Here is a 26,181-nt window from a genome sequence, read left to right as displayed (position 1 = left end):
TATTGGGTATTTCATCAGTTAAAGTATAACTAATCTTCTTCTAGACACCTGTGGAACGGGACCCAGGGAACAGAAAGAAGTTCAGTATGTCTCAACCAGAGCTTGACAGCGACAGTAAATTTGACATCCCTTCACCTCCCCCTGTAGCTGCAAATGAAACTGACTCGTACTTCACTCTTTCGGCACAGTCCCCGTCAGTCCCAGTTATCACTGTGAACACCCAACAAGAATCAAAGGGCCCTCTTACGAATGCCTCTGATCTTTTGGATGTGCAGAGGCAAACCCTGAGAGCTCCAATTGCTTCCATTCCTGAGCTGCAACTTGATGATACCGGCTCACTGGAGGAGAAAGAGAACATTCCAGTTCACGACAGCTCAAGCAGAAATGATGTCAAATCAGCTCTTCTGATAGCTACTTCAGAAACGGCTTCTGTTGTTCAAACCCAGGCTGAACATACCCTTCTAGCCAGCCAGCCACCAACTGTGCTTGACAGTTCAGCTTACGAAGCAGCAACTGTCGCCTCGGGCAATAATTCTTATGATTATATCCCCCAAGAAAATGAATCCACCAGTGGGACTTTACCACATCATCAGTCTGATGCCCCTGACACAGTTGACAGTACAATTTCAAATAGTGAGTCCTCCCTGACAAGTGTTGACAACAGTAACTACACCACTGTTACAGGGCCAAGTCCTGATCCTCAAAATGACAAGTTAGCTAGCAGTGCAGACTCTGCTGCCAACCATCAGGAAATCTTCATTTCTCACACTGAGAGGTCTTTTCCTGAAAATGCCAAGAGTGTCAGCACAACCTCAGCTGTTAGCAGCGAAAGCAGCACTGCTCCCATCCATCAAGATAAAGTTTATGGAGCTCTGTACGAGTCACTTTTCCCCCAGAATTTTAACTCTGAGGTAATCTCTTCACTCCTAAGCCCATCATCTCATATCTGCACTGATAAAAGACTTCTTGACACCAAAACAGAATTTGTCATTGTCAAAACCCACGATGAAAGTCATGCAGAAACAAATACTCAGTACTCCCAAACATTAACTTCTCGTGATCTTGACTTGGCTGCTGGCAGAATGATTGATGCTCCTGATGGGTCGGCCTCCATCGGTGAAATAAAGGGAAGCTCTTTTGGTGAGAGCTCCAGAGTTTCTGCTTCTCAGATTCAAACAGTCCCAGAAAACCAAAACAGATATGTGCCTACCTCTCTCAGTGCAGCTTCCAAGTATTCTGACAGTGCTGGCATTTCTTACTCTGAGCTGACCCGCTCCCGTTCACAGTTGAAATCGGACAATAAAAGCCTTGTTACCGACAGTGTCTGGTCAGGCCCTTTGTGTCAGAACTCTGCCCCTCCCATATCCAACTATGAAACATCCCACGGGATAGATGCTCAGGTTACTGACTCCAAACGGAGAGTGATCCTAGTCAAAGAGTTAGTCACAGACGACACAAACGTTTATCCAGGCTGTAGCTCTTCGGTGCCTGATAAAATGAATCTGGTGAAGGATCTTGAGGTAGAATTTGAAACGACAGATGAGTTTTCTGCCCTTTCTGGACCAACGGTGCGAAATGACAGGCTCTTAAGTCCAGCATATCTAAGTGTTGGATCAGATGATGAAAGTACAAAGGAGATTTACTACAGTGCTGAGGAGGACAATGCAGAGGAGAGTGGGGACGAAGAGATGTTCACAATGGATGATAGAGAAGAGTCCATTGTGAGGCTAGGTGAGGAAATCGTACAGCACTCGGAGCCAATGGATAAAGGGATCAGCCAGAGAGATGAAGGAGATTTCAGGGTCGTGATTGTGAAAATGGAACAGAAAGAAGACAAAATGGACGATGAAGAAAAGCAAGAGGATTATAATGGCCAAACTGAAGTACAGCAACAACTTGACTGTCCGATTTCTGTTCTTCAAATGCATGAAATGGGAACATCTGAGAGTTGGGTGGAAGAACAATCAACTGCTGTATGGCCACAAATGAAAGAAGAAGAGGAGGAGGGTAGAAAGGAGGATTTACTAGCCACACCGGTTCAGCAGGTGAACACAATGATGGTATGTAGTTTTGCTCCTCCTCCCAGTGAGCAGCATGGGCAGGTGGAAGAGTCTGGGGGAAACTGGACTGTAGACTTGGAAACAGAAGACCACTCTAATGGAGAGAACCTGTTTCCAACAGAGGTGGAAGAAACTCTGAAGAAAGAAGATTTCACTGATTTTGGTTTCAAGCATGCTACTTCCAGCCACACAAAGGAAGAGGATGTGATTGTACATATAATAACAGAGACAGAAGAGCAAGTTCCACTGATTGTGAATGCAGACAAGACCGGTGAAGGCAACAAAGACACAGAAAATAGCATGGGCATAACAAACAGCACATTAACAGATACTGCTGGGGCAGCAGAGGCTGTCATGGGCAATCTGACACACAGCACTCACCTGCAATCAGATGCCACAGAGATTGAACACAATAGGGTTCCACGGAGCACTGAGTGGGTGGATACAATTACTCAGAGCCCTGACAGAAACATTACCGTACCAGTGCCAGAACAGGTGGCAGTTGAGCTGTCAGCATCGAACGCAGACACACACCATCTTGATAGTGACACTGCAGAAGGTCTCTGCGAGCATCCAAAGGAAGCCCAGCCTGACCTGAATGAAGGGTAAGTGGAAAGTTCTGTAATGTAGAAAAAGCTCCTTGGACTCCAAGAGTGTTTTTAACTATAAAACTTAAAATAAATGCGCTAAACTCTTTTTGCCATTTCATGGTAAGAGTATTAAGGGAAAGTTGGTGAGAGAACAAGTGAGAGTTGTTTTACCTATTTGAGTGTCAAGTTTTCATTCTTGCTGCCTCTGTAGCTACTGTGCTGGAATGCACAGTGTGTAGCTTCAGGCACACGCCAGACTGTGTTATTTAAAACCATCTTTAGTGACTCTAAACTCACAGCTTCACATTTACACATTACCATGTACAGTAGTCATTCAATGAGGCATCTTAAATGTGTAAAGATTAAACACGTCCTGTGATAATCAGGAAAGCAGTTGATGAGCTGCCTTGTTTACCAACACAGATTTCTACATACCTGTGAATCATGAACACACCCTTGAGAAAGTTCCACGTTAAGTGATTTAGACTCAGCTCTGTAAATAAATGATATAGGCTGAGCAAATCCAATGAGCATGCGATAGATGTTGCCAGTCTACTCTGATTGTTACAGGATAACAAAATGTACCTTCATACAAACGTCTTGAGATGTAAGTAACAAGGGGTTGAAAGTTCAGTTCAAAACAAAACCTTAAAAAGCCCCCTCCATCAACATCATCCCATCCAATCAACCCTAGAGGCTCAGTCTATCAGTTTATGTTTGTGTCATTTCAGTGTGGAGGAGTAGTTGTAGTTAAGTTTTTGAATTATAAGCACAAAATGGATACAAATATACATCATTTCTCCCAAGTCCAAGCTAATTTTGTCATGCTGCTTGTTTAATCCATCCAGATGTATATAAATCTTATAAAGTTTGTATCTGGTGTGAAACTTGTATGAAATGCATACAAGAGTGGAAACAGATATAAGATCCCTAGAAAAATTGTATAAATGAAACTTGTATGTTTTGGATACTTACTAAAAAAAAATATATATATATATATGAAAGTGGCCACTTTCATAAGTGAATCATATAAGCCTTATATGATTCACTATATGAGGTAGGCCACATCTGATGCAAGTCTTTTTCTATTTGTTATCCATATGGACAGGAACACAACAAATCCTCATATTTGTAAAGTTTGTATTTTTTTTAAAGTTTGTTTAAAAAAGAAAACAGAATAACAAGTAATAAAATAATACGATAAATAATATGATAAGTAGAATTCAACAACCTGAGTACCAGTATGGATATAGAATGTAGGTATAAATATAAGTATAAAACGTTTAGCAGCACAGGGTGTGATGACCAGCATTGATAAAGTGACAGTGTCAGTAGTGATTAAGGTGCTACAATAGCAGTTCTTGTCCATTTATGCATTGAGAAGTCTCACAGCTTCTGGAATGAAGCCGTTTCTCAGTCTGGTGATTTTGCATTTAATGCTTCTCAGCCTCCTGCCTGAGGGGAGCAGGACAAAAGTGTGTGTGCTGGGTGAGTGGGGTCCTTCATGATACAGGTGGCCCTCTTCCTGCTTCTGGAGATGTAGGATGGTTGGAATATCCACATTGCATGCTTTGTGTTTTAAAATGTATACGTTATACTTTATTGATCCCCGTGGGGAAATTTCTCTCTGCCACTGTCAAGTCCTGACACGTAGAGCACTTGCCCTCATATTGTCACATTTATGTAACACAACTGTGTTTGCCATCATGAGTACATTTTTTGTTTTGTTTTGTTTTGTCTGAAGCTGGCATTTGACCAGATGTCTTTATTTACTCGAACAAATAAAACTTTAAGTAGTGTTAAAAGGAAAAAATGGAAAGAATTTTGAGCTTGTGACCACACCTTGACCCTGTAACACACTGAATAAGTGAAACCTGCTCCGTTTGATGCATCAAGCTTAACAATGTTTTGAGCATGTTGGCTTGTGACGATAAAAGAGATGAGCAGCACAATTTTAAGAGTATAACACAAGAAAATAGCATTACTTACTGGCATATCACAAGACTTTATCAAATACATTTTTGCTTTGCAACCTCTACATTATGAACATCTTTAAACTATCAGCAGGAATGGTGCGAGTCTTCAGATCATTTATGATCAGTGAAGCAGATAACAGGCAGTAACTTTTTGTTGCACATTTTTGGTGCCATCATGTGGCAGAAAATCCCCAGTTTGTGTGTCCTGCCAGTTTGGTCCTCGCGGGACACAAATCCATTTTGGGACATCTGGTGTTTTAAATAAATAAAATTAATTAATTAAAAAAAATCAAACATTGCAGTACAAACAAGATTGCAGTAGAAAGTAGCTGTTACAGATCTACTACTACACCTAGTTCAGAAAGGGTAGCAACTTGCATCTACTGTGACTTGTGAGACGATGCTCAATTCAGTTTCATTTACACAGTGCCAAATCACTACAACAGTCGCTTAATGGCACTTTATATTGTAAGGCAGACCTTACAATAACGCATACAGAGAAAAACCCAACAATCGAAGGAAGACAGGATAAAAGTCATGCTGTGGAACAGAGCCAGAATGCAATGCAGAAAGGTCTATTAACATACAGTGAGTGAGAAAGGTGACTGAAGAAGAAATACTCGATGCATCATAGGAATCCCCCAGCAACATACACCTATTGCAGCATAACTAAGGGAGGATTCCCTAACTATGTGCTTTATCAAAAAGGAAACTTGTTTCATGACACTTTATTTTTGACATACATTTAAAACCACAAGGTGGCACCGAAGAGGTGTTTTAGCTGTGAGTGGTAGGTAATCAATGAAAGATTGCTATTACTCAAACATTAAAAACAGGCTGTAGTTTGGCCTCGCAGGAAGGGTGGTAACGTACGTTTACTGTTAGTTTTGAAATGATTATTTTAAAAAGAAGCCCTAAGATTTGTGAAACACGAATCATAGAATGAGCTCTCCAAGCAATGGTGTCATATTTAGATTTTGCGTCTGTTTTTGACTTTGGTAAAAATCAGAATGCGTCTTGCGAAACTCCGTTTATGCTTGTTGAAGGTGAAGAGCTGCATGTATTAGCTGGGTAATTTAAAAGTTTTACAGACTGAAAAAGAACAAATGAGGATTAGTAAGAAGTACAGTAGTGCTCACCTTTTTGCATGGCAAGCCGACAAACATGTTGCGGCCTCTGGCACTTAAAATAACAACAGGTTTCTGATGAAGAGGTGTGCTGATGCGCAGTGAAAGATGAGCAAGGCATTTAGCCAGCCCCACCTGTCGTGCATTCTTTCTGTGTATTGAAGTCGGGTGAGACGTGCATTTCCACTTGTGATGACTCTTAGGGACCTCCTATTTATGAAATGCAGTTTATCTATTGAAAAAAAAATTTTCTCTGTAAAAATACAGTTTTGATATCTGCTGTATTATTTTCCTACCTTTGTCCAAAACTGAGGGCCCATAGGACTGTTTCTGGTGAGAGTATAACCAAAGCCAGTCGAGCTACTTATGTCTTTAAACTAAACCATGACACTGGCCTTTCCCTTTTGTTTTCCTTCCACATGTGACCATCTGACAGCTTAGTTGAGACATCCATAGAATGTCAAACTTGTGGAGAATTCACTTTGTTGTAAATGACTGGAACATACTCGCAAAACCACACCTTGACCTGACAGAAGTGATCTTTCCTCAGTTTAAATGAACATGTTAGATAAAGAGTCTTCAGCGATTTCATCTCAGGTGTGTGTGTGCCTTCCTATAACATACTATACTTATGCTGATATGCCAATCTGAAAACAGTTTTTAAATCTGGACAAGTGGAATAAATTTAGACAGTCTAGATTAAGTCAATAGATATTATCTTAAGTTCAAAGGCTAACACAAGCGTAAGTTTATCTTTAGTATCTTGCTTATCAGTTTTATCTTGAGGAGAATTTTAGTAGTTCAATCATTTAGACAGTCCAAGAACAGAAAACCAAAAACGCCTTCAGCATATGGAAGGCGTTACACCTCTGGTCCTTTGCAGCTTCTCATGTAAGCTGGCTGTAGGTTGGGTGTGTGTTTTTTATTATGCTAGATCGAGTTCATCTGTTTGCACAAGACTTAAACTGGCAATCATTCAAGGGCACCATTTATAGGCTTTTACTGCAGATGCACTGTCTCTCGGAGTAAAGTCGAGGCCTTTTGGGTGCAGATATTTGTCAGTTTCAGACTGCGATACTTTATACTTTATACTTTTTTAATTTTTAATTTATTTTTATTACTGAAAGAAGCTACATTCCTGTCAAGAGATCATAAGGTTTCCCAAGAAATTATACAGAGGGTAGTGATGTTCTTTGATATTTGGTGTATGATGAAATGTGGCTGATTGTTGCAGGCCCGCATGAAGAAGTTTAGGATCACTGCCAGACTCTTCAGCCACCTTTCTTGACACCTTTATAATTATCATCCTCTACACTCTTGTTTCTAAAGAAACCTTTATGTCCCCTTGACAGGAATCTCCGTGTTTATGCAAAACAATAGTTAAAAAGCATTCCTTTTTTTCCCATAAATCTTCCCGCTTGAAGGATTGAGGTTTGAGACTGACAAATGCTGCACCTAAAAGGTCCACAGCTAATGTGCAGCTCTCTTAAGCCCCCACAACAACATTTCAGTTGGGTTGAAGTCGGGACTTTAATTGGACTGTAACAACACCTTGGGATCACTGTCCTGTTGCACCATCTAATTTAAGCCAAGCTTTAAGCTGTCAAGACCGCAGGTCTGGCACTCCACAGTCCCTTCTGTGCATACTACTTGCCATTTCTCATGCCTTGCGTAAAGCTGCTGCTGCTACCTCTGCATAGGCTGCATGATTTTTTTTTATTTGATTGTAAAATCCATTTGTTTACTTCCTGCCGATATTTCACATGATGTGATTAAAGTATTTTAAATTTCTGTATTCTTACTAGTTTAAAAAAATATGGGAAGAAAAAGAAATACATCTATAAAGTTACACAAATTACACCCCATCTATGTAGAAGCACACATGCGGTATCAGCTTCTTGGTACATGTTGATGAGCTCTGTGTGGTGACATTTGTGAGCCTTGCTCTAATGTTTTGGCTTAATTTTTGTGACTGGACCCGCATCAAACTAAAACAATTCCCAAAGCTTTTAAACTAAAACTGGATCAGCAGTATTTCCCAGCGTTGTCTTTCAGGGTTTCTAAAATTCTAGAATGCCTAAGTAGTGGGAATTCACCAAGTAAATTATTTTGGATATGTGTGCACACATAGATGCACACTTGAAACCTGCAACAGTATTGCAACATTTTAAAATCACCATTTAGTTTGACCTTTAAGACCATCTCCACCCCACATTGTAGAAGAGCAAATTGGTTGAGTAATTCACCGTATTGCTGTGACTGTATTCTTGTGACCTTTTTAAATAATCATCCCTGCTATTGCAGTCATGCACTACTTTGTCTGAAACTGTAAAAAAGCAAAAAACAACATTTGCACATGAGAGTAAACACCATTTATAAATGAGCCTCTCCTCGTGGTCAAAGGTCAAATGAGTCACTAACAGAGGATCAAGTCAGATTTACTGCTCGACTTATGAAAGCTGTTTGATATTTAGTTTTGTTTCCTTGAACAACATTGATAATTGTTGTAGTTGTGCTTTTAGTCATAACTAGTATGCCCTGTTTGGATGGGTATAGCCATGGGATACAGACAACGGTAAAAATACATTCTTATAACTTTGATTTCAAACAAACAAACAAACAAAAAAAAAACTCTCACATCTCAAATCTAAGAGAAACAACCCTGTAATTGGAGAAATGCACAGTAAATGCATTTAGTCATTAAGGATTTCTTTTCCCACACTAACTGAATCTTAATTCTTGAGAAATTGGTAAGATCTGTTGCTTCGTGAAAGTATAATTAAGTAGCAGAGCCTGAGCTACAGTGCTTAACAAAGTTATGAGACCACCTGTCATAAAAACAAGTTAACGCAAATATTTCAAAAATCTTTCAAAAACTTGTTTAAAACAAAAAATACAGAGAAGCATTTGAAACTAAATAACAAAATACATTTTTATTGCAAAATTTCCTTAAAGATTTTATCATGAACATCGTGCGTTTTTAATGGTATGAAAAAGTTTATATTCTTCTAAACACGTCTTTGGCGTTTGAATTGTTCTCTGAATCAACGGCCTGTCTCAGTTCCTACACAGCGCTTTGTAGTACTTACATTTGAGTGTTCTTATCTAATGTTTATATTGAAATGTGGATAACTTTGCTGGCTCTAAAGAGGTTGTTGGTGCAGGGTATATTCTGTAAAGTATTCAGGTCAATTGAATACCTCAGCTGAATGCATTTTGCTTAGGGTCATTTATATAGTACTTTTTTTTAGCAGATATAAAATGGGGAACCAAAATTTGTGACATGTTTTGCAAACTTGGACGTTGCATGCTAGTCAAGATAAGCGATATTGCTTTGTATAATTTGCATTGTTGGCATTGTGTGTCCACCACACCCTGAAGACTCTGCCTTGGAGCTCTTTGTATGCTGTGAAACGCTTACCACCTTATTTTCTTTCTGCTATTTGTGTAGATCTTTGACAGCTTCAAGGACCACCGCAGCAAGTTCAGAAAGTCAACAGACGGACGACTGCCAGGAATCGGCTGACAAAATGAATTCAGGCTACCGCAGCCTGAGTACCAAACTGTTAATAAAGACCTCGTCTCTCTCCAAAGAGGATGAAGCCAAACATCGTTTTCGTAAACTATCTCTCATTAATGAGGCTGATGCTGTTGATAATAGACAGGATGAAGTGGACTTTAGCAAAACGAGCACCTCGACTGAGTCAAATGAACCGGATCTTGACTCAGAGTATAAATGGAAAAATAGATTTGAGGGTGTAAGTCAGTATAAACCAAGTAAAACAGAGAATTACACTTTTTCTGACTCCCTGACTTACAATATATCAGACACCTCGTCTAGTAACTCCTCCTCTTCCTCTTCCTCGGCTCTGCCTGACACTACAGCATACACACGCTTCACTGACTCCTTCTCTTCCCCCTCCCTCCCCTCTCTGGAGGAACCTATTACCCTTGGCAACAGGTGGAGTGACAGGAATGAATTTTACCTGAGCCGTGAAAGCAACCCAGTCAAAGCACCAGCAGATGACTGGAGGAGGAGCTTAGTGGAGCAGGAGGAGCCTGGAGCAGCTGCAGGTGAAACACTGGGACGGAGAGAGGGAGGGTCAGAGAGTGTAAAGTCAGCCTGGGAGCCACAACAGCTCCCTGTATCCAGCCTTTCCTCAACACAACAAACCAGCTACAACAACAGTTTGGAGGAAGAGGACGGCGACTCATACCGATTTACTGGGGTGTTCACAGCCACACTTGTGGAGGCTGTCTCTGACCCTGTAGCTACTACTCTTTCTACTCCTCCTGCCTCCCCTGACGAAGACTCCACCAGCCAATTTGACATGGAAATTCTGGTGGATACTTTAAAGAGCATGGGGCCTTCTCTGAGGCAGAAGAGTGTGAGCATACGCACCAATAATGCAGGCCTCGCCTCCTCTCTGCCACCCATTGTGGAGGATGCTCCAAGCCCAGTCTCTTCTGACGTGCCTGACTCCGTGAGCGGTCTCCAAACAAAGATGGAAGGAACAGGCGCTCCAGCCGAGTCCCTCAATGGACTGTATACTCTGCCTGCTGACCTGGGATTGAAGAGGACTTCCCCAAGAGACAGTCGTTCTCCATTGGAACTGATTAGGCAGAATCAGGTATCGTAGACTTAAAATTAATTTCATGAGCTAGAAAATCTTCATGCTGTTTCATTATTTACCTTTATTTATATTGTTTTTATGATTATGTTTTTGCTTATTGTAGAAGTCATGAAAATTGAAATGTTCTTTAAAGCTATAAGCAATTTATAATACACTCCTTATGTGTTTGTTCAGGAATTGTAGTATTTTTGAATGCAACTCATCAAATATGTCAGCACCAAAAATGAAATTGCATTCATTGCATTGTTTTGAAGACATAGATCTCATAGGTGAATGCTTCAGAGCTTAGCATAACTATGCATGTGTCATGTCACCTGCAGGATGGACACCCTGGAACAAGAGGTCTCAACTTTCCCTTTAGAGCATCAACTCTTAACAGTACTGTAATGAGAAAATCCTCTGACTCGTCTGAGGATTTAAAATCTCCAGTGCTTAATGGCAATGAAGTACCTCCATCTCCTACCACAAGCTCTCGCCTTGATCACAGTGTCCTCTTTGGTAACTACAAGCCGTCATCCACAGTTCAGACACAAGAAAACGGAAAAGCCCATCGGTCAGTGTTCCGCACCAGCTCCCTACCCGAAACTTTATCTTTAAAAGATCACACGACTGCGGGATTAAAGGGGATGGGTGACCATGGCGCTGGCACAGAGTCAGGTGGATCGCGCTTTGAGCGCCTCTCCTTTCTTATGAATTCCTCATCCTCCTCTCTGAGCGTAGCCGAAGACCTGAACACTCATGTGAGTCGGCCTGCATCTCTGGCCATCGGCTCCCCGCCTGCCAGCAACAGCCCCACTCGCCTCCTCAGCCCAACTGGCTCGATTGACCTCCACAGGCCATTCGCCAACACAGACACTCCTTTATCAATGTTTAGCCAGACCCCTCAGATGGCGATGGGTGTGGGTAGCGGGACAATGGGCACTCCCATCCTGCAGAGGAGCCTGAGTAGTGATGCCGCTGTGGGGGTCCACAGTTCATTGTTCAGTGATGTTAATGGAAAGTCTCAGTTCCAGAGCCAAACAACTGAGCCTGACAGGAACTTACTTTCAAAATACAGAGCCTTCCCCGATGCCTATGTGAGTAATATTACATTTGTGAGAATGCTTTTGTTGATTTGACATTTAAAAATGTAACAATCCAGGCTAAGAAATGATCACATTAGACATGAAAACGTACAGTGTGACCTCTTTATTAAAAAATAACATATTCGATGACACGTTCGTTGAATATTTCTAAGTCTTCGAGTGCGGCTGCTCAAAGTATGCAAACAGTTGCATCAAGTGGAGGGTTGGGTGAGGTGTGAAAGGTTAACTATCCCTTTGATAACAGAATGAGTAAGAAAATCCTATGATTGTGTTTACTTACAGGCAACTCTCATCCATTCTTCTCCCATTGTAAGAAATGACAAAACAGGTCAGCTCACAATAGGTGAGCTTAATGACTTATTATTGTGCACATAACAAATCCAGTTATCTGTGGCTTTTGTTGGCATTTGTATGCCAAACGTGCCATTTAAATAAGCTTCAAAATGGAATTTCTATAGAAAACCAGCAGTGATTAAAGGATGGGCCTGCTGGTAGTTCCAGTGTCATGCAGTGTTAAAACAATCCTTCAAAATGAAATAAATGTTCCTATTTATTATAAAAACATTCTATTTCTCAGTGAAGATCCCAAAGGTCACAGGATAAAGTGCATGTAGGTGAAGACTTTGGTTTATGTATATATGCCTACAGAGCTCATGCCTGAATGTTGGGACACACTCTCTTGTTCATTCTGCCGCATCCTGTTTCCCACCCCCATCAAAACACAAAGCGCAGGATGGTTTTAAGCAGCTGCAGTTAGGAAGCACAACAATTCTATAAGCGATGGAAGAACATGAAGAGTGAAATGTCAGTGTAGGCCTGTGGCATTTGTAGCATCTAACACAAATATCGGCACAAAGTTTGTCCAATTAGAACTCTGAAGTGATCAAAGCTCGTGTAACACAATGTTTGATACTAATATTGACTTCTGATGTGCTTCCTGAGTTGTTGATGTGAGCCATACTGTGGGGGAAAGATTATTTGTCTAAGACACGAGCATTACTTCAAAAGAGTTTTACACCCACTGATGTATTCTAGTTATTTCTCGTTATCACGTTCTCAAAGAATTAAGGAGATTTCATCCTGCGAACCCTTTTTTGATGTATATTTATAGTCATTTCAACTGCTTAAATAGCCGTGGTATTATTATTATTTTGTTTTTAAATGATCTCAGCTGGGTTCCCCACCCATCCCAGCTATCTGTCTGTTCCTGCAGAGACATGGCCACACCCTAGTTTTTTTTTTTTTGTTTTTTTTTTTCTTCAAACTTGATATTTGATTAGATGAATTATGACAGGAACACATAAGGCGACACCTGTGTGAGAAGAAAAGATGACAGCCGTTATCCCTTCTCTTCCCCAGTTTCTTGTTTGCTGCAGTCGTCAGTTATTTCATTACACGGTCAAACTTTTTTGTTTTGTTTTTAAATATGTGATTTGCTGAAACTGCACATTCCATTTGTGGTAGCTCATTTTATTGGAGAGCAGATCTTGTACCCAGGCTGCAGGGAGGGAAAGGAACAGAAGGTAAAACGTGTCTGTGTGAGTTTGTTTCTGTAGGGCATCAAGAAGGCAGTAAACTCTGCAGTCTCCATCGGCGACGTAGCTTTCTGACTTTGAATGATGTGTGGCTTAAGGTTTATAGTGATGTTAACAAAAGAAACGTATGCAGAGGGCATGCAGAAAAAAAACCATCTGTTATTTAAGCAGGTGCTGCACTGAATATGCAGCATTTGGCCTTGCTACTAGCCTGAGGCACAATAACAGTTGGCCAACCTAATCGTAATTTACATTTCCATCATTTTTTTTTCTTAATCAGGATTTTAATTGGTCCACTAGTTTAATGCCACAGCTGCACATGTCGTCTTTTTTTTTAGTAGGTTTTTGCAAGTGAAAGTTTTTAATCAGTGATTCTCAATTACTGCTAACTTAAAACTCAAAAACTCCAAATTAATTATGATATGCAGACAATGGTCACCTTTTAACGTACGATATCAGTATGAACTACTGGGTATAATTTATTGTGAAAATGCAAAGCTATTAATTTAAGGAAAATTCTCAAGGGTTCAGAAACTTGAAGAACAGAAAAAACCCAGTCACGTTTGAGTGGGATTGCTACCTTCTGTGTTTGTTTTTGTTTGTTTTACTATTTTGTCTTTACGTTTTTTGTTGTTTTGTTTTTTAAGTATGAATACATTTCATCCTTTTTTTTTTTATTTATTCATGTTTAAAATTTGTTTATTATTATTATTATTATTATTACTATTACAACAAACATGTTTCTGAATTAAATTAGGTCAGGGACTCTTGAAACCTTAGCTTCAGCTGTTGCCACTCATTGGTCAGTAACATGATCTAGTTTGTAACCGGTTTCCTGCAGAGCTTCCAGACGAGCAGTGAAGTGATACCTCACCACACACCAGTATCACCGAAAACTCTAATTTGCTGTGGCTTCAACCACATTGCAGTCTGTCCTTTTTAAACATTCTAAAACCAATTCAGCTTTAAAAATAATTTATTTAATTACTTGTTGGGTGCACAGCACATTTATTTTTGTTTCCAGTGCAATGTCTTTCTTTGTCATGTGAGCTCATGCTGTAGTTCCAAGTCAGAAGTGTCAAAGGTTCAGTAGAGGAATGTATTCCTCTTTGTTAAAGCTGTCCTTGAATTGTCGTGAAGGATCTTAAGTCTTCTCACATCATCTTTCAGACTTCCTCAGAACCTGTTGAACAAGGTGACAGTACAGTAACACTGTTTGGATTGTGTGGCATGTTTAGAACCTGGGCGTAATAGCGTGTCTAAATCTTACATGCTCGTGGCTTACCAAGGCTGTTTTCTTTTCCCCCAAAGAGTACTTTAAAAAAAAAAAAGTAAAAGAAAATAATGTCCTGTGATGTCCGTTTAATCCTTACAATTTTGCTATTTGTCCATAGCTTACCAAAGAGAAGGAACATGGAAAGCTTAATCCTCGTCCTGGAAAGGTGAGTTGGCCACACAAACCGCACTCTTCAGTGAGAGTTGTTTTCACCCACGTGCCTTTTTAGAAACGTGTATAAGCTGACAGCCACTTTTGCCACTAACTTGAACTAGAAAGTGGCTAAAAAGTAATGTCAGCTAGCATATTGAAGTGTAATTTAAAAATTGGGCGTTAAAAGCAGAGCTTTCTGTCTTTTAACCATTAAGTACACAACACCTTGCTAGTTTACCTGAGGGGGAATAAGTTGTTGTTTTTCTTGGTAACGTAGGAGCCTACACATCATTTCATAACCATTCTGCAGTAGACGACGCGGACTGTCTGGTTAAACGATAGGATTGTTATCAGATGCTAATAAAAACCCTCCCAAACCTCTTCTGTGGAATTTCTGCCTTTGATTGGTAACTAAAGTGCATACCTACTACACTATTGCCTGTACCATTGTGGCCTTGTGTTAATTTCAGACCTGCTTGTGCTTGTTGCTGGAGAGCTCTTCGATTTTCTCACTGAGGTTACCCACAAATGATTCTTAATAATTGGGGAGGAGCTTCCATTTAGGTTTAGGTTCTCTCCCATGCTGTAGGGCCTTAAAGCTGGATGTCCCAAACATGTCTGTGCTTTAGACTTGGGCAGGTTTTTGTTATTCAATAAATTCCATATATACACCAATATATGCACATCTGTACCTCCATTTTCTCTTGTGATGTGCAAAATTTTATTCCACTTTTTAATGTTCTTGCATAGTTGCATTTCCTGATTATCAACAGAATCTAGAAGTTTGTAATCTCAATACCATATAGTCAGCTTTCTACTCTTTTAGTATTAAACGCCTAAAGGTTAAGGTTGAATATGAAACTGGAGATGATGCCATTCAACAGTGTTGGCTTTATTTTCCTTTGACAATATAAAGGACTCTTCTGCAGCACAGGATAAAGACTGCAGTAATTCTGTCTTTTCTACAGTTTCATCCCAGGTGCTTGCGTAGTATTAAATGACATCTACTGTAATGTTAACACTGATTATATACTCAACGTAATTCATAATTATTATTATTATTAATATCTGATTATATGACCTGCAGCCTTAAAACATCTGATTTTACAAGTGTACAGTCATAATTTATGCTAACATTTTGTCTTCCTTCCGGCTAGATGCATATTTTTGACCGACCGGGTATGTGCGGCCAAAGGATTGAGGTACACGGTGATGTCATTGATGCTACACCCTGGGAGCTGCAGGAAACCATCTCTATCAGGGTGATCAGAGGAGGGTAAGTGCTGGAAGCATTTATTTATTTATTTCCCCCTTCTCCCATAAAACAAATCCATATGGATCCTCTTGCTGTCGGTAACAGATATTACTTGTTGTCTCGTTTGTATTTTTGATTGTATTTTAGGCATGCATGTATGTATTTAACTTTGTAAAAGGACAGGACTTTGGACTTTTCTTTTTTCTTTTTTTTTACATATTTATTTATTAGGTTTTAACTAGTTTTACATAATATACAGTGAACATAAAATAAAATAATGACAAAAGGCATAATAATAGAAACACAAATAAAGCAAGCCATAGCAAAGGGGGAGGGGAGGGCAGGCATACATTTAGAGTTGGATGTCTCGAGATCGGCCTTGGTCTCAAGACCACTTTTACATGGTCTTGGTCTCGACGGACTTTTGTTTTGGTCTTGTCTTGGTCTCGATACCCTCTGGTCTTTTTTTTTTTTTTTTTTTGTGTCCCGTTTGGATCTTTAGCCATCAGAATTGTTGTCTTAAGGCCAAGAAAGATGCCAAGCGGATTTATTTTACCAAGTGGATCATCATGGCCTTGCCATATTGGTCCATTTGATTGACCTTTATTATAATTATGAATTTATTTTATTTTCAGTTGCTACAAACGGGACAGACATGACTGGGGGATAGGACAGGGAGAGAGAATGAAAGAAAGAGAGGGAGAGAAAGAAAACCAAAGGGGAGAAGAGACGGTGAGAAGGGGGGGAAGAAAGAAAAAAACAAAACAAACAACAACAAAAAAAAACCCACCTGGGTCACCTGTATGGAGAAAAAAAACAGAAGAGAAGGCAAACAACAAAGAGCAACATAATAAAAAGAAACAGCACCATCACAATAAACTAGCTAGCAGTAGATATCAGTAGATACTAAATAATAAACGATATTGTGCAGCACGCAAGATAGACAGCGCACAATGTGCTTTGAGGCAGCAGCCAAGAAAGCTGTAGTCCGCGTCTGTGAATACCCATGTGTGCATACCTGTGTGGATCAGCGCGCTTGCATTCCAAAGGTTTCTCCATGTAACGATCTGCTAGGGAGTGTGGGGAGCCACAGCCCCGTCCTCCAGGGCATGAAGCAGGTATGGAGGAGATCAAAACTCCAGACATCCAGAGGCCCCCAGAACACAAGAGACCAAGGAAGACCAACAGAGGGGCAGCCGCGCCACTGTCCCAGTAAGAGCTGAGGAGAGTCCCAGATGAGGGCTCACTCAGCAGCCGCGGAGCAGAAGCCAGGGGGAGTTGCAGTGACGCGCCCGTGAGCTCCACCGGCAGCCAGCTGTGCCTGAGTGACTGAGCCCCAGGCCGAGAGGCCGGGGGCACCCCACCTCCGAAGTGGCCCGAGCGAGCCCCAGGCTCCAGGCCCCGATAAGCGGCCGCCAAGGAGTGAGCCGGTGTGTACCTGGACGCCCACCCCCAGACACAAAGAACCACCAACGCACCGACACCTGAGGGAGTCCGCCACTGGCAGGGGAAGTGGTGGTAGGGGGAGATAGGCCTCCAAACCCTCTGGTCTTGACTACAAGTCTAGCATACATATCAAATTAGCACTTTAACTTGGCCTAACAGATTTATTACCTTTTCCCAAAAGACTTTCACCTGTGGGCAGTCCCACATGCAGTGAAACAAAGAACCCCTATCCACACCACACTTAATACAGGTGTCTGGGACTTTGGACTTTTAAATGCTTTTATTTACCAAATGCAGAAAGTAGCGCTTTCTTACTACATACTCACTGCAGAGTTATGCATTAATATCTAAAAGAGAAAAAAATGGCATTAAGTGACACAAAGCTTTTCACAAGGAAATAAGTAAAGAAGTTTTTCATGATTTACTAGATTTTTCTTTTTCTTTTCTAACCAGAAACTGTTTAATCACCAGATTTTATAGCTGCAAAACCTTTTGTCAAGTGTACTACGTATATCTCACTTTAAGGAAATTGTATTTAAAATAGCTTCTAACCTTTGCTATATATATATATAATTTTGGTTTTGTCTTTTAAATGTCAAGTGTTTAGCAAGTCAGCGGTTTTTCCAAATAAAACTCTCTCCGGATGTGATCAGGTAGGGTTATAAAAACAAGACTGCTATTGTTGTGCTGTGGGCATGCAAATTCCTTCAATCGTTAACACACCCCAAACACAAGCTTAAACACACACCTGCCTCAGACATGGAATGTTTTGTCAAACACAGCCAGCTCTGTGAACCTGCAGTAACCCTGCTGGTGCTGCGCTGGCCTGTACTAACACTAGACTAATGCTTCCTCAGCTTCTTACAATGAGATGATTATACTGTCAGTTCACACACCATTTCCTGCGCCACTACCCAAACCACAGCTAATACTCTAATGTAAGAATGCAAAGTAAGTGGCATTTGTAGGCCATCAGCCTCTGACTTTAAAAAAAATCTGTCTTTTATAAAGAGATTACCTTTATCAAGCAGCTCAAGTGTTGGGATTTTATTGGTAGCATACTGCATATGGGTCCATTTTAAAGGTACTTGTACACTGCTTGCATGTTTCTACTATGGTGTCTTCTATTTTTACTCATATTTAGAGAGGAATATTCATTTATTAGGCTATATTTATTGATCACATTTCACATAATCCTTGTAACTGTAGCAGCGCTGGAGTTGCACAACATTTACCAGACCGTGGTAGAAAAACTGCCTGACATTCTTCATTATTAGCAGTGCGTTTGATTGCTTGTTCATGCAGAATTTCATCTATAAGAAAGAGAAAGTGTGTGTTGTTCTATTTAAAGAGAGGGCTGTAAAAGAAAAGCCAATCTTAAAAAGTAACAAAGTAGTAGGATTTCATTTAGCTTCTGATTCCCATAAAGTTTTGTGCCTTGGGTTTATTAAAAGCAAAATTGTAAAGTAGTGAATGACTAGTGTCAGGTTTTTAATGTCCCTGCCTCTAAAAGTCTTTTTGTTAGTAACAAAGCCGTATAGTTGGGTAAAATCAACACTGGCATTAATGAGAGTAATAACAAATACTATCTCTACATTAATAATGAGAAATACTCGTTGCTTTGACACATCAGAATGATGTTGCAACAGTAAATGTCTATGAAAAGTGCATAAACATATTATCAGGAGAAACAACGGTCATACGCAGCAGGCTGTAACCTTACACTGCCCTTTCTTTTCTTTTTCTTTTTTTCTTCTTCTTTTTAATCCTTTAGGTGGGTGCTTTATGAGAAACCCAACTTCAAAGGGGAGAAGATTGCTCTGGATGAGGGTGACATCGAGATTACTTACCCGTTCAGCCCTCCAGAAGAGCAGCAAGAGAATGAACAGAATGAGGGAGAAGAGCACAACGGAGACACAAATGATGAGCAAAAGGAGACCAAGCCAGCCAGGAGGTTCCTCATCGGATCCATACGAAGAGCAGTGAGGGTAAGAAGAATTTTCTTTCCCTCTGTTGTCGCTGGTTGTTGCCACAAAGCCTGAATTAGGATTTGAAAGCTAACTGAGTGCAGTGGAACATTTTATTGCAGAATCATTATATCAGCATGAACGGCTGATTTCTTAAATGTTTTGTTTTCAATCTTGCGAGTGGCTGTTTGCTCGTTAGCTCAATGGCACCATCTAGTGTCAAAAATAAGTGTCAACACTTGACTGGGCCGACAAGTATGACGAGTCAGATACTACTACAAATGTACTTTGTTTTAAAGGATTGAAACATTGAAGCATGAAAATAAATATTTAATTATTTTCTACTATTTTATTAATCTGAGATATATGGACTATTCACATCAAAAAGCCTGAGACACTTATCTATTGCATATATTTATTTTTGTTTTAACATGCCATACCTATATAATGTCACCTGCGTGGGTTGTCTCCCAGTACTTGACGGTGATTGGTTGGTAGAGGTGTCTGTCTGACATCAGCTCATTCTGTATTCAGAACAATAACAGTGTTGCTCTGTTAGTAAAGAGTATAACATTCTTTATCTTCAGATGGCATTGTGCTCCCATCCTTTTTCTCGCCCATACTCTTTGAAAATGCCTACAGACTGACATATTTGATTTTCCTCAGAAAACAAATCAAGTTAAAATATCTGACAATCCAGACCCAACTGGTGCGAAAGCTCCTTTAACAGAGGTTGGACAACTTTCTTGTCCATGCTGGAGGTGTAAAAATCTACTCATTATGATGTTTATCTGTAAGTCACGTGTTTCCCATGTGACAGCAGCGTTACAGCCTCCCTCTATCCTCCCTCAGGACTACAGCGTTCCAGAAATTAGCCTTTTCCCTGAAGAGGAAGCGGAGGGAAAGAAAGTCATCTTCCGAGATACTTCCGATGATGCCAGGATTTTTGGTTTCCCCATTAAGGCCAATTCCATCATTATTAACGCAGGGCTGTGAGTGATGTTGATCTATTCAAAATGCTTTGTAAAGCCAAAATTAATATGATACTGATCATTTGTCACTAGTGTTGCATTTCATCCAATTTGACAAATCAGATTGCTTTAATGTTTTTTACTGACATCTATTTTTCTGCTCTTCAGGTGGCTTGTGTTCGCACAGCCTTTCTTCCAGGGTGTACCACGAGTCCTGGAGGTTGGGGGGTACTCAAACCCAGCAGCCTGGGGGGTGGAACAGCCCTATGTGGGGTCATTACATCCACTCAAAATAGTAAGTGTCACTTCTAGAAGCACTTACAATCTGCCTTCTTTATCACTTGCACTTAATTTGGATTTCTTTTTCTTTTTAACTCACAGGGTGAACCACAGGTGGAAAATCTGAATGATCCAAAGGTGAAGAAGGATGAATTTTCCTGTTCACAAACTGCTACTGAAACTATTACTGAAACTTAAAAGCTGACTTTTTGTCTCCAGATGGTGATTTATGAAAAGCCCTACTTTACTGGGAAATCGAGGACAATAACCACCAACATGAGAGACTTTATGACCAGAATAGAGAGGCAGCAAACAACCTTTATGTATAACGTGGGCTCTCTTAAAGTACTAGGAGGAATGTAAGTGGTATTCTTGCCTGTTTGTATTCGGTGATCCTTGAAAAGGCATTTTGCAAGTTTTAACAGCTGCAGATCACATCATTACTTTGTTTTTGTTTTGTTTTTTAAGCCATGTGCCTTTCTCTGTTTCTGTAGCTGGGTGGGCTACGAGAAGGAGGGTTTCCGAGGCCACCAGTACCTGCTGGAGGAAGGAGAGTATCATGACTGGAGGGTGTGGGGAGGCTGTGATGCTGAACTGCGCTCTGTTAGGGTCATTCGCGCAGTAAGTTACAATGACTTCATAAGAACTAATATTTGTTCATTCTTCTCATGTTTCGAAGTCTTTAAACGAAACCACTGTGGCTCCCAGTAAGTGAAAGCTGCACATTAAATTGCAAGAGGGCCGTTTAACTTGAAATTGTTAATACGTGTCTCCGGTCTTGAGACCACTTTTACGTGGTCTCGGTCTTGTCTTGGTCTCGCTGTCTCAGATCGACACAGTTGTCGGGAGATTTGGAGTCAACAGTATCCATGACACACAACGTAACGTTCGATAATGTGTCATGCTCAAAAGCATCAGCTCTAAGAGCCGTGCTTAGAGAGTGCTTTGTAATGAATCAGAAGAGTCGACTCCCATTGAGCGAGAGCCGGCTCCTCACTTAATTTCCTTTCGCTGCTCAGCTCTCACACAGTGGCTCAGCTATGCTCCAGTTCCTCCATATTGTGGCCAATCACATCATGTTAAAAACAGAGAGGGTGAGAGACGCGACAGTCAAGTGGAGTGTGCGTCTGCCCTCTCAGTAAGTGAGTGAGACAGTAGACAGCGGTGAGGAGGGCTGTGCAAGTGCATTGCAAAAACACATAAATATGCCTGACACCTGTAAACGAAGCAGCATCTGGCTGCAGTTTAAAGACTTTTTTTTTTGTCTCGTCTCGACTTTGCCTTGGTCTTGACTCGGTCTGTCTTGGTATCGTCTTGATCTTGGTTTAGGTGGTCTTGACTACAAGTCTACAACAAACTCATAACAACAGGCTCCAGAGAAATGAAGCGACTCCGATATGATTTATATTATCAGTAACGTGATAAATATTAGAATGCAGACTATTAATCAGTTTGTTTGTTTTTTTTGTCTCTTGCAGGACTTGACAGACCCTGCCATGGTGATGTTTGAGCAGCTAGAGGAAGACCAAGATGGAGTGCAAGAGGAGAAGACCTTCGAGGTGACAGAGGCCATCCCTGACGTTGAGCTGTTTGGCTACAAAACCTCCACGCGTTCAATCGAAGTAATCAGTGGGGCGTAAGTGTGTAGAAGACACCAGTATTTTTTATTTTTTTTAATATATATATATTTTTCCCCTCTTCTTACATTGTACCGACGAATTGACAGGTTTTACAATAATCAGGTATTTGTTTGTCTTCCTTACAGATGGATCGCTTACTCGCATGTGGACTTTTCTGGTCACCAGTACATTCTAGAGAAAGGCTTCTACAATAACTGTGCTGACTGGGGGTCTCAAGACACTCGTGTCTGCTCAGTTCAGCCCATCTTACTGGTGAGAATCACTGGGAGTCGTATCTTCAAACTGCTAAACTAAGAACTGTGCAGACATGTAATTCTTCTGTTTGTTTTGTTTTGTCTTGTTATTAGGCTCCAAATGACAGTTCAAGGTCCAGGGATGAGGTAAGTACAGTCATGTGGAAAGAAAGCTTTCATGGGGAATTGAATTGAAGCAGTGTTGTAAAGAAGAGACTGTCTGAATTGCTCTAAGCTTGGGTTATGCAGGGGTTTTTTTGTTTTGTTTTGTTTTTTAGTTATTTTGCTCCACTGTTCAAAGGTCGACAGGCTTAGTGTATAACTTATAAACTGCAGTAGAGTTTGTTTTTCTTCACCTTTCTCTGTCCCCTGCCTGATAGCAGTCCCAAAACAATGTGCGAAGGTTACATTGAACTGTATTACTTGAATCCAGAGTTTCTTTTTGTTTGCTTAAAACCTTTTTCAAGGATGGAGCATATCTTAAAGCTAATAACTTGGTCAAAGTTAAGCACCTTGACATTTTCCCTGTTAACTTTGCTTCTGTCACAGTACAGATATAAATGTTCTCAGCTGGCATCTCACCTTGCTTTGCCTATTTCTTCTTGTCAGATAAAATTGTACTCTGAGCCAGACTTCCAGGGAGAGTGTTACATCTTTAACTGCAAACAGGAGGAAATGCCAGAAAAATTAGTTACCAAGTCATGCAGAGTGACGGGAAGAAGGTGAGTAAGCAGGAAGTAAAGTGAGTAAAAGTTAGAGTTGCCATGATTTGGTGTGTGTGTATTTTTTATTTTTTCAAGTCAATAAGCAAAGCAATAAAGACACAATTTAACACTGTGTATTTCAGCTGGGTCGTCTATGAGAATGAACAGTTCTCTGGGAACTTGTATGTCTTATCTGAAGGAGACTACCCCAATCTAACCAGCATGGGCTGCCCCCCTGACTGTTCCATTCGTTCTGTTAAGATTGTGCCCTTGGTAAGAAATGCACTCACACAGGAAAATTTTGCTCTCGATTATAAGATACCTTTATTAGTCCCACGAGTGGGAGATTTCATGTTATGGGTGCCGACCTATTGCACACAATGGCAATGGCCTTACTAAATGCTCTTTCTTTCTCCAGTTGTTCTCAGTTCCTTCCATCTCTTTGTTCGGGCTTGAGTGTCTGGAGGGCAGAGAGATCACCACAGACACAGAGATCCTGAGTATGGTAGAAGAAGGCTTCAACAACCACATCCTGTCGCTCAGAGTCAACAGCGGCTGGTAACTTACATGCAATTAAATGGCTTCATCAGCTAATAGTGAACCAAAAATATCTTGCTGAGAACCTGGATACTGTTGTCATAAGTAATTCTTTGTGTCCACTTTCCTGCTTTGTAGCTGGGTGATATGTGAACACAGCAACTACAGGGGGCGCCAGTTCCTGCTGGAGCCAATTGAAATCACCAACTGGCCAAAGTTCAGCTCCCTTCACACTATTGGCTCAATGTACCCAGTCAGACAGGTTTGTTAACAAGTATTCTTTACAATGACTTTTTAACATGAGGTACACAATAAGAGAACCTCTGAAAGTTTGAATCTTTATTAATTATTAAAAGAAAATTATACAATTATTTTCTTCCTGCTTTTAATGGCATTAAATCATGTTTATAGACTTAAGCTCCTGTCGCCAGCACCAGTTCAGAGCCTTCATTTTACACAATAAGTGAAGATTGCATCGAAAAACCCTCATTAGGAGCCTTAAAAAACAAACAAAGCCTTTATTAGGAGCCTTAAAGAAGAATAATTTGATCCTAAAGGTGTTGATTTTGGTGTTCTAGGTCACTCATTAGTGTTATTAGTAAACCAGGCTGACATTTTTATAAATCTCAGATGTTAAAAGTATCCAATAGTTCCAAAACGGAGAGAATGGTGATTCTGTTGGTCCCTATATTTAAAAAGAAAAAAAATGGAAACGAATGTCCATCATTACAAGTGCAGCCAGTTCTGTTCACTTCAGCTAGTATTTATTTACAAATAACTTTGAGTTGTCTGGCCTGCCCACAGATTCTATAACAGTAATACATTGTGCTATTTTTTTCCTTCTACAGAAGCGCCACTTTTTCCGTATCAAGAACACAGAGCGAGGTCACTTCCTGTCCGTCCAGGGTGGCGTGGAGGAGTTGAAATCAGGACGAGTGGTGGTGACGCCTGAGGTGGAGCCACTGAGTGACATCTGGTTCTACCAGGATGGACTGATTAAAAACAAGGTAACAATGCTGGTGACATCTCCGAAAACCTCAACACAGTCATACATTTCAAATCTTGACAATTCTTTCCAACATAATACTTTGTGTATTCTGTAGTTGTCCCCAACCATGAGCCTTCAGGTGGTTGGCAACATAGAGCCAGCAGCAAAGGTGGTTCTGTGGACAGAAACCCGACAGCCCGTTCAAACCTGGACTGCCCCAATGAAAGGCCTCATCACTAGCAATACTTTCCCTGGCATGGTCCTGGATGTTAAAGGTATGAGAAGAAAATGTGGTAATTTAACCTTTAAACATTTGTTGCGTGTAAAGTTGTTAGTGGCTATTGTAGTTTTTACTGGCTTTCATTTTCTAAAATTATTAATGTAATAATAACAATTCCACAATGAAAATGAGTTTATTTAGTTACATTCCACTACAGCATGAATAATTAGTCAGATTTACATTGTGAAACTACTTTTTTCATCAGGTGGCAAAACTTACGACAAGGACCACGTGGTCATTATGCCCGAGAATGATGAGAGGCCCAGCCAGCAGTGGGAGATAGAGTTGCTGTAGCCATCAGCAGCACAGGAACCGAGCTTATCTTTGCCACTTTGTGATATTGTCTTGATATTTCAGTATCCACTCTTGTATCTGTTTCATGACTTACTGCATCTCAGGACATGCAATTCCTTCTAAAACCTATGAGCTAGTTTGAAATCAGTATCCAACAGCAAGAATGCGTAGAAGCAATAGATGCCCTGCAAAAGCTGCCCAAGTTGTTTTCAAGGTTTTTTGTTAGTTTGCATTCATAGCATGAAATGTTTTTTTTTGTTTTGTTTTTTTGTTTTTAATCATTTTCAAAATGTATTTTACCAAAGAAGAGTTTAAATAAGTGCCTTGATTTGTTTAGTTTTATTTGGAGCATGAGTCGAAAAGCAATGGCAAATACATGTTATTTGTTTGAGGATGTACAGTGAAAATTCCGTATATGGTTCACACTGTTCTGCGACTTTCATTTGACCTTCCAGCTGATCATTTGTCAACAATTTGATTATCCAGCCTGGGATTTCCATGTTTATCGGAATCTGGGTTTATGGGGGCTTTTTTTTTTTGTCTGTAGAAGAGGAACATCATCTCGTCCTACATTTGTTTACTATAAATCTAAGTTTGAAATTCAAATTGCTTTTGGGCATTTGATTTCCTGGAATGAAAACAAAATGGCCTTCTGGGGTTTATAGTGAAGCTGGATGGGTGAAGCCAAAAGGATGTTTGGTATTCAAGAAATGCGTGTTACGCTTTTAATTTTTTGTTTTTATATATGTAATATAAAAATCCTGTATGTGTTGTGGGAAATGTTGCACTTACGTATACATGCATGGTCCAGTGCAATGAACTGTGCAGTTTCTGTCGAGTTACCGTTTCTTGACATATTTTGATGTAAATCTTAATGTGTATGTTTCTGTGTTCCCTGCTTCAGCTGTATGTTAATATTTGATACTAAAGATGTAATTTCATGTTATGTAGGAGGGAAAGGTTTTAAAATATTAAATATTGAATAAAATGATTGTAGAAAAGATTACAAAATAAGGGTGTATTTTTATTTATTTATTTTTTTAATCCATTCATCTTTTTCTTTCTTGTTTTTCATCATAGTTTTTTAAACTACTCAGGACATTATCTGCTGTGCATTTTAGACCAACATCATCAGTGCTCATACTTTAGCT

General features: G+C 40.2%; 1 protein-coding gene across 1 annotated transcript in view; it reads left to right on the top strand.

Moving 5' to 3' along the window:
• The window catches only part of crybg2 (crystallin beta-gamma domain containing 2), a 36,832-nt gene extending 10,797 nt beyond the window's left edge, over positions 1-26,035 (top strand). The window contains exons 4-24 of the mRNA XM_082521703.1: positions 45-2,665; positions 9,205-10,384; positions 10,708-11,463; positions 14,402-14,449; positions 15,594-15,712; positions 18,912-19,125; positions 19,957-20,096; positions 20,244-20,370; positions 20,457-20,492; positions 20,574-20,713; positions 20,849-20,975; positions 21,833-21,990; positions 22,120-22,246; positions 22,342-22,374; positions 22,837-22,949; positions 23,075-23,204; positions 23,350-23,489; positions 23,607-23,730; positions 24,317-24,475; positions 24,572-24,731; positions 24,942-26,035. Of these exons, the coding sequence (XP_082377829.1) occupies positions 45-2,665; positions 9,205-10,384; positions 10,708-11,463; positions 14,402-14,449; positions 15,594-15,712; positions 18,912-19,125; positions 19,957-20,096; positions 20,244-20,370; positions 20,457-20,492; positions 20,574-20,713; positions 20,849-20,975; positions 21,833-21,990; positions 22,120-22,246; positions 22,342-22,374; positions 22,837-22,949; positions 23,075-23,204; positions 23,350-23,489; positions 23,607-23,730; positions 24,317-24,475; positions 24,572-24,731; positions 24,942-25,030 (6,741 nt within the window). The 3' untranslated portion in view covers positions 25,031-26,035. The remainder of the gene's footprint in view (positions 1-44; positions 2,666-9,204; positions 10,385-10,707; positions 11,464-14,401; positions 14,450-15,593; positions 15,713-18,911; positions 19,126-19,956; positions 20,097-20,243; positions 20,371-20,456; positions 20,493-20,573; positions 20,714-20,848; positions 20,976-21,832; positions 21,991-22,119; positions 22,247-22,341; positions 22,375-22,836; positions 22,950-23,074; positions 23,205-23,349; positions 23,490-23,606; positions 23,731-24,316; positions 24,476-24,571; positions 24,732-24,941) is intronic.
• Positions 26,036-26,181: the final 146 nt, after the last annotated feature.

Source organism: Aulonocara stuartgranti (genome assembly GCF_965226115.1).
Source record: "Aulonocara stuartgranti genome assembly, chromosome: 22".
NCBI lineage: Eukaryota > Metazoa > Chordata > Actinopteri > Cichliformes > Cichlidae > Aulonocara > Aulonocara stuartgranti.
This window is presented reverse-complemented; position numbering and strand designations above follow the sequence as displayed.